General features: G+C 40.8%; 1 protein-coding gene across 2 annotated transcripts in view; it reads left to right on the forward strand.

Annotated features, from left to right (window-relative positions):
- ca10a (carbonic anhydrase Xa) overlaps positions 1-9876 on the forward strand; it is a 617460-nt gene that overhangs the window by 566536 nt on the left and 41048 nt on the right. For both annotated transcript variants that reach the window (XM_014018197.1, XM_014018196.1), the window contains exon 6: positions 9477-9549. In XM_014018197.1, coding sequence (XP_013873651.1) covers positions 9477-9549 — 73 coding nt within the window. The remainder of the gene's footprint in view (positions 1-9476; positions 9550-9876) is intronic.

Below are 9876 nucleotides of genomic sequence, written 5' to 3' on the forward strand. Positions count from 1 at the left end.
CTTTCAGTTTGACCCAAGAGCCTGCAGGAGTCATGGGCGGGGTGTGTGGGGAGGGGGTGTGCTCTGCCATGAGGAAGTTCGGCTTGAAAACACGTCCCAGGGGCGTTTCTCGTCCCCACCTGTTGTTTTGCTCCTCAGCATGGCTTCCTAAAAACACTGCAGGATTTATCAAACATGCATGAATGAGTCAAAGCAAGGCTTTGGGCATGTTTTTTATGAGAGTATAACATTATAACATGATATAAAACTCAAAAAAGTTGCTTATATTGCCCCTTTAAATAAATTGAAGTTTGAACAAATCAATCGTCAAAAACGATTCGAACTGTTATTGTTGTAAAACAATTCTAATCATGAAAATGTCATAGCTGTTCATGTGAACAACTTCAGTTTTTCATTTTAAGCTAAAGTTCAGAGGTGATCGGGCTTTTGCAGTTTCTGCACCAAACCTTTTTGCATTTGAACTGCTGACACTCTCGAGACTTTTAGATCTCATCTTTACTCCCTGGCCTTTCCTTCTTGGAGAGTTTGAGATTCTTTTAAAGCCAACGTTTTAATGTTGTATTCCTTTATTGGAAATTCATCATACTTATGTTTTACTAACACTTTTACTAATGTTTTTGTGTTGCTTTGTTGCTTTATTCATTTATTTGGTTGAATTGTGAAACACTTTGGTCAACTCATGTTGTTTTAATGTGCTATGTAAGTAAACTGACATTGAGAGTGACAGTTACACAGGTTTTTACAGGAAACCAGTAGTCATTTACAAGCAGAAACAGCAGTAGCAGCTAGCTGTGGCACTTCTGATGGAGCCAAGGAGCTTTATGTCAGGAATATTTTAGGTTTTTTGCTGGAGTAATTGCATTATGTGAGATTAATTAGGAAGTTTTGATCTGACTTTCTCTATCTGTTTTAGAGTCTGAACTGGTTTTAGGATTTTCACTTGCTAAAGCCTCGGCATAAGCCATTGTGGTTGCTTCTAATTTTAAGTCACTGAGTACTCGAGTGCCCAGTCATGAATACACTGTCATGATATCACCACAACTACGCAACAGCTTTTATGCATGGTCACAACCATGCATGAACCTCTGTTATGAAGACCCCAATGTGTTCTTAGTGTACACCTGGAGACCTCATCAAGACCCTGAAGTAATAAACAGTGAACATTGCTGCTTTAATTTCTATCATTCAGTCTAAGACATTTGTTTGCAACAATAAGAGACTATTTTGATGGTTTTAGACTTGAACAGAAACTTAAATGTAGTCATACAATCAATCTCCGGTGTAAACACAAGCTGTATTCAGTAAATATATTAGCAGTCACTGCTCAGTGTTCCTGCTGCTGGTGTAGATTCCTGATCACACTTTCAAAAACATGGTAGAACATTAAACAGTTTTGTTCTCGGCTGCAGAAACAACACATTTAAAAACTGATTGAGCTGATTCTTGCCTGGGGCAAACTTCTCTGCAGCAGCAGTAATTGGTTCAGTATTTAAAGTATAATAAGACATATAAAAGAAAAGCTAACAAATAAACTGAAATCCTGCCAAGTGTAACTATTTGTAACCATATGGTTGTATGTACACAGGCCATTTACAGAATGCACAAGGAGGTGGCCTTCATTTTAGAATATAATATTGTCTTTTTTTAATGTAAAAAGTGATTAGTTAAGAAAGAATTGGTAAAACTGCTGTTTCTGCTCCTCTGCCTGTGGCAGACCCACCTCTCCCCAAAGTGTCTCACTCCCACTGTTTGAAGCATGCGTCACTTTCTTCACTGAGCAGTTAAGTGGTAATTAGCCCCATCTTTCCCTCAGATCATTTTTCTCACTTTTCTGTGATTCATGCCTTTTTCAGATTTTTGATTTGTGACTTACAATAGAAAGAAACTTCGAAAAATGGAGTCTTGAGGCAGAGACACGACGACTTAAACTCCCTTTTTACTGTTTTTGTTTATGACCACTACTTGCAGCCAAAAGATGAGGAGAGGAATATTGTGTATGTGTGGGTGTGTTTGTGTACATGTCTTTGCTACCTGGTGGGGACAATTTTCAACCATTTTCCCTATAAACACAGCCTGGTGAAGACCCATTATTCCTTATGAGGAAACCCGGTCCCCATCAGGGGACAAACCATTAGGGAATCAGGGGTTCAATTTTGGACCAAGGTGTGGATTAAGTTTAGATTAGGTTTAGGGTAAGGGGTCTGGGTTTGGCTATAGAAACCCATTCTCACTCCGAACTTGTCAGCATATTGACGCTTGGTCAGGTAGCCGTCTGCGTCCAGCTTCGGACACGTCGGGTACCCTCCACACCTCAGTTCTTAATGAGATGAGGCGGAGGAGGAGAAGCGCGTTGTCATATTTTTTGAAAAGAGTAGGAAATGCGAGGAACTAACCATCCCAGACCCTAAATTTAACTTCTATTATACATATACAGCCTATCCCTGACCCCAGAACCTAAAATTAACCATTAACCCTGATCTCTCATAGTAACCATTTTTGAAAATGTAGAGAATGCACGAGAACTAACGTCCCAGACCCAAAATTTAACTTATATTAGCCATTTACAGCCTATCCTCGACCTCAGTACCTAAAATTAACCATTAATCCTGTGATCCCTCATATTAACCACAGACCCCCAACCCAAAGACCCCTAAGTGGCGCAACCCGGAAAAGTCGCGGGTGGCAAGGACTGATGCGAGGGGGGTACCCGACGTGTCACAACTGGACGCAGACGGTCCCTGACCAAGCGTCAAGCGGGAGTGAGAGCTTGTTAGCTATAGAAATGACAGGCAAATGAATGGAGGTCAATGCAATGCCCCCATATGGATAAAAGAACAAACACATGTGTGTGTACATGTTTTTGCTAACTGGTGGGGACAATGGTTGACCATTTTCCAGCCTCGTGAGGACACACTGTTCCTTATGTTGACAAATGCCTGGTCCCCATTAGGGGAAATACCATTGGTGGGTCAGGGGTCAAGTTAGGAGGGTATTTACTTTGAGGGTCCCACCTGCCATTCAATGGCTCCGCAAAGTTGGTAAATCCCTTATGAAGTGCATGCTCACTCCAGATCAGGTCCAGTCTTGGGCCAATGGGTCCTGTCTTTATAGGAAGTGCATGGTGGAGTTGGCTGTTCCAGTTGGAGACAGCCTGTTGATGTGTTTGTGCTGTAAGATGTAGTGGAATATGACTGGCATATTCCTGTGAGTGTAGTTGTACTGTTTTGAGTTTTTGTCATGTGATGTGCTTGGGAGAGAGGAGAGTTCAGAGAAAAGAGGTGTAGGCAGAGGAGGGTGAGAGTTAGGAGAGGGGTCAGGAATAGTTGGGGGTGTGGTCTGGTAGGTGTATATAGGGTGTTTACAATCAAGCTAATCTAACCAAAAGAAATTACTAAATTATTTAGAAGAGTTTCTTCCAGTGACTGTTTTTCAGTTCACTGAATTTAGGCTTATTATTATTCTCTAGTTTTGACACATCTTTTTTGTGAATTGGAGGTGTGAATTGAGTTCAGGCTAGATTTTGGGTCAGGTATGTTTCTGTGATGTTAGTAGGGTAAGGAGTCAGGGTTAGGCTGTAGAAATGACCTGTAAATCAATAGAAATCAATGCAAAGTCTCTATGAGGATAGAAGAACAAACACTAGTGTGTGTGTGTGTGTGTGTGTGTGTGTGTGTGTNGTGTGTGTGTGTGTATACATCTGTTTGTTGTGAAATTAATTGATGAACCTCAATGAAACGTTCAGAGAATAATAATGGGTAGTACATCTATAAGTGATTACGTGGGAATAATACAAATTGGCCACCAGAACTAAAAAAAAAAAAAAAAAAAAACATCAGTCTACACATATATGTCTATAAGTCAGCCAGCTGTACACATACTGAACTAAAATGTGGTGTTTTGATAGCTGGAAGTCATTGACATCTGAGTGGGACTGGATAAATAACTTTAGTTTGAAGTTTAACCAAAACAGCTACCTCTCTGCAACATTCAGGAAGATGATCTTTGTCTCAAACTTGGACTGCAAATATGGCAGACAATATGTGTTTCTTTACTGAACAATTATGTTAATGAAGCCCTGAGGCATGATGATGAAACCAGCCTCATGAACAAAGTGTGACATGAGGACAGAAGCTAAATGTGCTGTTCTCTGTTTCCTGTTTATTATTGAGAACAGCTTGGATCCTTGTGTCTAAAACTCTATTCTGCCATGGTGACAATAAGCCACAGAGTGTGAAGTCTGTACTTATCTCCTACCTAAGAGACATTTCCTGGAACAGCAGAGACTGAATGACTGACTCCCTTCAGGTGCATCTCTAAGAGTGATGATAAAAATGAGTGAGACGGAGAGCAGAGAAATCCACAGAGCAGCATGAGTGGCTGCTAATGCCTGCCTGAAGAAGGAAAAAGGTCAGAGACTAAGTAGTTTCTGTGTGTTGAAGGGAGGTGGAGGACAGCGTGCCTCTTTTTAATCACTTCACCCAAAGACATGTCGGCAGTTAGTTGGTGAAGTCCTCTGAGCGTGATTGAATGATGGACAGAGAGGAAGGAAAGAAGAAATGAGCGAGCGAAGGGTCTGACAGCTCACATGAAAGATGAGGAGGATTATTCAGCTGTGATCTTATGTAGCAAATCCTTCTACTGGACGAGCACACACACAGATTATTCTGATCATACACCGTTTCCTGATTTAGTTTCTCTGTGCATTTTTTTGTTTCAATTGAACCATTTCTTACTTTGATCATTTATCAATCTGTTCAGCTTATTCGGGAGAGTTTGCAAAACACTAATAAAGTCCCTCTGAGGTAATTTGAGAAGACTTTGAATGTCCATCATCTACAATTTATGATCTTATAAACAGATTATTTTAAAACTCTGAGCTCAAAGACTGAAAGTCAGTATTGGATGGTCATGATGTCCGGGCCCTCCGGGACCTCAGTATTAAAAACAGGTGTGGTTCTGTTCTGGACTCAGGGACACTTCCACACATCATTGTCTGCAAACACAGTTCACTGTGCCCTCCAATAATGCTGCTTAAAGCTCTGTCCCACAATAAGAAGCCATATATGAACACCATCCAGAACTGCTGCCATCTTCTCTGAACCAGAAATCTTTTCAAATGAACTGAGGCAAAGTGAGAACTGTTCTGTGGTCAGATGGATCCAAATCTCCAATTCTTTTTGGAAACTGTGAACACTTCATTCTCCGTACTGAATAGAAGCATCCAGCTTGTTTTCACAGTGCAAAAGCCTGCCTCTCTAATGGTATGTCGGTGCATTAGTGCCTATGGCATCCACAGCTTACACATCTGGCAAGACTACATCAATGCAGTAGTATACAGACAGTTTTAGAATAATAACAAGATGATGCTAAAACACATTCTGCATCCATTAAACAATATGGATTCATAGTAAGAGTCCAGGTTCAGAATGGACCTGCCTGCAGTCCAGAACCTCTACCCAGTTTACAGGGCCAATATTATGTGTTTCTCAGGCATATATTTAAATACTATACCATAATAAAGTATCTATGTCACCTTTAGCAATTATAAAAAATGTTTTTTAATGTTTAAATAGAAAACAAACATATCTTCTTATCACTTCCTCTTCTAAACACCTTGAAATTGGCCTCTGTCTCTTTAAGAAACTCCTTCGCTTCTGTCTCACCCATTTCAGTGTGTGTGTGTGTGTGTGTGTTTAAATAGAAAATAAACTTATCTTCTCATCACTTCCTCTTCTAAACGCCTTGAAATTGGCCTCTGTCTCTTTAAGAAACTCCTTCGCTTCTGNGAGGGTGTAATTACAGCAAAAACCAGCAGATGTCGACTCGATCACACAAACACAGCTTTGAAAAGAACCCGTGACGTTTCACCCCTCCCTCGGGGAGAAACTCACGTTCAGTGACGTAATTACGTCGTGACGTCATGACGCCGTGCGTCAGACCCAAAATGGCGGCTGCCCGGACCAAAAGCCAGCAGCTTCGCCAACACGGAGCCAAACCTCCGTTTTTACGCTCACCTAGCGTAACTTTTATTAGCTCCACGTAACCCAAAGCAAGGCACACGATTTATAAGCTAAAATCCGTGACTCTCTCACAGAACAACAGGGCAAGACACTCTGTGCGCGGCAGATTTAGACTGAATAAACAGCTAGCTTCCCTGATTAGCACTTAGCAGTGCTACTTCCACACAGCAGTGTGGATCAGACTGTCGTCGTCTGAATAACGCCTCGGCACGGAGCTAACAGCTTCTTAGCCTCTGACGGCGCTAATGACTCCCTACACGTTATGTTTATTTCTATAAACCGTGTTGACAAGTTTCTGAGTCGCGACCTCAGAAAGCCTTATGTCGTGGAGTTTAAACTGGCTACACTTACGCGTAAATTACGCACGTATCCAGACCAGATTTACGGCTCCAAAACCTCACGGTATGAACACACTGGATTTACAAAGGGACCCTTTTTCACTCATTCACACAGATATGAGCACAATGCATGCAATATCGCTTCTCAAGCGAAAAACAGTCACTGCTCTCCAGAGCTGACGGCGCAGCTCCTCCAGCAGGACCTCCCGTCTGCGCGCGGCGGCGCAGAATCACAGAACCGGACCTCCTGTCTGCTCAGTGGCAGACAGTAACAGAACCGGACCTCCAAACGCACTTTTACCAAGATAAACAGATTTTTAACAGGACCAAGTCTGCAGTTCCTGGTACTGTATTCTGAACACTCAGCAAAGCCGTTTTTCTCTTAAAAAAAACCTCATGCCAATGTGAAAAATTAATAATTAATTTTTCAGATTCATAACCAGATTAATATTTCATTAGCCCAGATTAGCATTTTTGCCCGCATTCTCCACCATTTATGTAGCGAATTACTCTATGAAACTTAGGACCAGCCTAATCTTCACAAAGGTAATCCCTCAAGACCTTGCAAAATGAAACCCAGAAATAATGAAATACCTCTGATCATGAAGTGAAAAATGAAAACTTGTGACCTGAACAGATTTCTCAAAATAAAGTAATTTATTTTTAGATATATGAACAGGAATAAACACAAAACATTTAATAAAAATATTATATGAATAAGTGGCACAAGTTATATATTTTCGGCATAAAAACTCCACTCAGAATTGACAAAAACAGTAAATTTCAGGTGTTGTAATTCACTGGCACACTGCTTAACTAAAATTAAGTAAATAAGAGAGAAAAAGGTAWAGATTTAGCTTTAAGAAATAGGAGGAAAAGAAGATTAGTGAATTTGGCACTTGTTCTTTAAGTGCATACCAGACCAGCACATCAGCATGTCAGGACCAGACACCTCCGAGGGCTAGACTTCAGCTTTTATCTCAGCAAACACTTTGTCTACCTTTTGATGTCTTGACAAAGACCACAGGCAGGTGGGTAGAAGGTTTTGAGATTGACCGCCTCGTAAGTCCGCAGGTGGATGATGTCTCTTGACAGCAAAGGGCCGAGACGGACTCCTGTCTCACCCCTAACGAACCTCAGCGGGCTCAAAGTGCCTGGTCTCAGTCCAGTGTTTCATGGCAATTAGTAACATCCAGACTCCGTCCACACAGGCAGGTGCCCATCCGGCACCTCTCCTCAGAGCGACTCAGACAGAACCATGCACTCCGACGACGAAGAACAACTAACTGTTAACTGGCGAGAACAGAAGATTAGTTTGAGAGGGAAAGGTGAGAAAGTACACAATCTGTCTTTCTCAGACTTGGTTRGGCCAGCTGCAAGTTCTTATCAGCAAAAAACCTTGAAGCTGCAAAAGGCAGACTTCACATGCTGTCTTAAAAATCACTTCTCCTAAGCTTAGAAATAACACCACACTTTGCACAAATGGATTAATAATGAAATTAATGGTACACTAATTAATCATTAAATCAATTAAGAAAAATGATCATAAAACCATGGTTAATAAGGCATTACTAAGAAAAAGCAAAATAAAACACATTTCACTCTTTTTCTTTTCACTGTTACACTCTAAAATAAAGAAAGAGATGCAAAGATTAATTCAATAACTTTGAGTAATGATATATTGATCAAAACCTCTAATAGAAGATTAAATGAGATAATATATATATAGGACTTTTGTCCTATTCAAGTAAAGAAAATAAAAACACTTTAAAATGATTTTCTTCTTATAAGTGTAAAAGATAAAATCAAAGAATAAAAAAATAGAAATGTTTTTTTTTTTCACCAGGGTTACCTCTACAGGTGCATCATGAAAAAAAAAGACTCCAACAAAGGCTACGTTCACACTGCAGGCAAATCCGACCCAAATCCGATTTTTTTGACCCATCTGACTCATATTCGATTTTTTATGACAGTCTTGAACGAGACAATTCAGATTTTTTCAAATCCGACCCAGGCCGTTTCAGTATGTGGTTTTAAATCGGATAVAMAWCTGATGTTTTCAAAGTGACTGCAGTGTGAACGCTCATGTCACGTTCATCTTTTTCATCAGTGAGGAGGGGGTAAAGGATCGATTAGACACTAACCTCAAGTCACGCAATTTAAATCTGCAGCTCCGTGTGTTTACAGCTCCAAAACACAAGTCCAGTTGCTTCATCTTTTTACTTTTCATTTTTCACGTAGATAGTATAATAATAACGATGTTCAGCCTGGGTCGCGGAGAGTATCGATCCTAAAGTTAGCTACTCGATCGATACTTTTTTCCAGCTCGTAGTTTTGTAAAAAAAAAAAAAAAGCTTCGCTGGAGCATCCCGGCCAGAGGCAGCTTCAGATATAAATACTGAACTAAAGAAGCAGGTCAGATAATTATTTAATCGGTTCTGATTAAACAACAACTTCCGATTCGATGCGCAAAATGTATCATTCATGCTAGCTCTGTAAACAAACATGTCGGCTGATGAGACGTCACGTCTTTTACTGCGCATGCGTGTCACATCAGTGCTGTGTTGCGTTCACACAGGGGTCTGATACAGGTCACATTTAAAATGTAATGTGAACGTTCACACAAAAAGATCGGATTTTTTCAGAAAATCGGAACTGAGCATTAAGACCTGCAGTGTGAATGTAGCCAAAGAGGCAGGACCGTAGAACAGCTAGAATTCTCCATCAGACAAGAATGGGACAACATTCACTTTCAAAACCTCTAGACCTGGTCTTCTCAGTTCCTCTAAAACCTCCAGAACTGGTCTAGTCATGTCCTGGATGCTTACAAACAGATGTTAAATGCTGCAGAGGGAAACATGGACCTGTTTCCTCTTGTTCGAGGTGTGTGGCTGAAATCAGATTTAGAACTCTTCCCTTTAAGTGCAGCAACTCATAAGTGTGAACATCTATCAGTCAGTTTCAACATTCCTAAAGTGCATTTCAAGAAACAGCATGTTTGTCTGCAGGAGTCCTGTCCGGAGGCTGGAGCTTTAGTCCTGTTCGAGGCAGGGTTAATTAACTACCGGACATCTAACCTCATCTGGTTTTTTCTTCTCTCTCCACTCCTTTATTCCAGATTGCTGAGAGTTCAAACTCCTTCCTGAACCGCATGCTGAACAGAGACACCATCACAAGAATAACATATAAAAGTAAGTGTGTGCAGTAAGTGAAACATCTCCTCCAACCATGATCAGATAAGAAACCTTTCGTTGGCTGTGCATGTTATCTGAGACAGGTGAACGGACTAAACCTGAGTTGCTCTGAGCTCAGAGCAGTTTGCTGAAGCTTCAGTTGCTGCTAAAACCTAAAGGCTTAATATTTATGGAAGGAATGCAGATCACCCACCTCCTCATTGTCTTACTTTTACTATTCAATTCAACTCAGTTTATTTAAACGTATAATGCCAAGTCACAGCAAATGTCATCTCAGTGCACTGTGCACACACACACACACACACACACACACACACACACACA

The sequence above is a fragment of the Austrofundulus limnaeus genome, unplaced genomic scaffold (genome assembly GCF_001266775.1).
Source record: "Austrofundulus limnaeus strain Quisiro unplaced genomic scaffold, Austrofundulus_limnaeus-1.0 Scaffold185, whole genome shotgun sequence".
In the NCBI taxonomy this organism is placed as follows: Eukaryota; Metazoa; Chordata; class Actinopteri; order Cyprinodontiformes; family Rivulidae; genus Austrofundulus; species Austrofundulus limnaeus.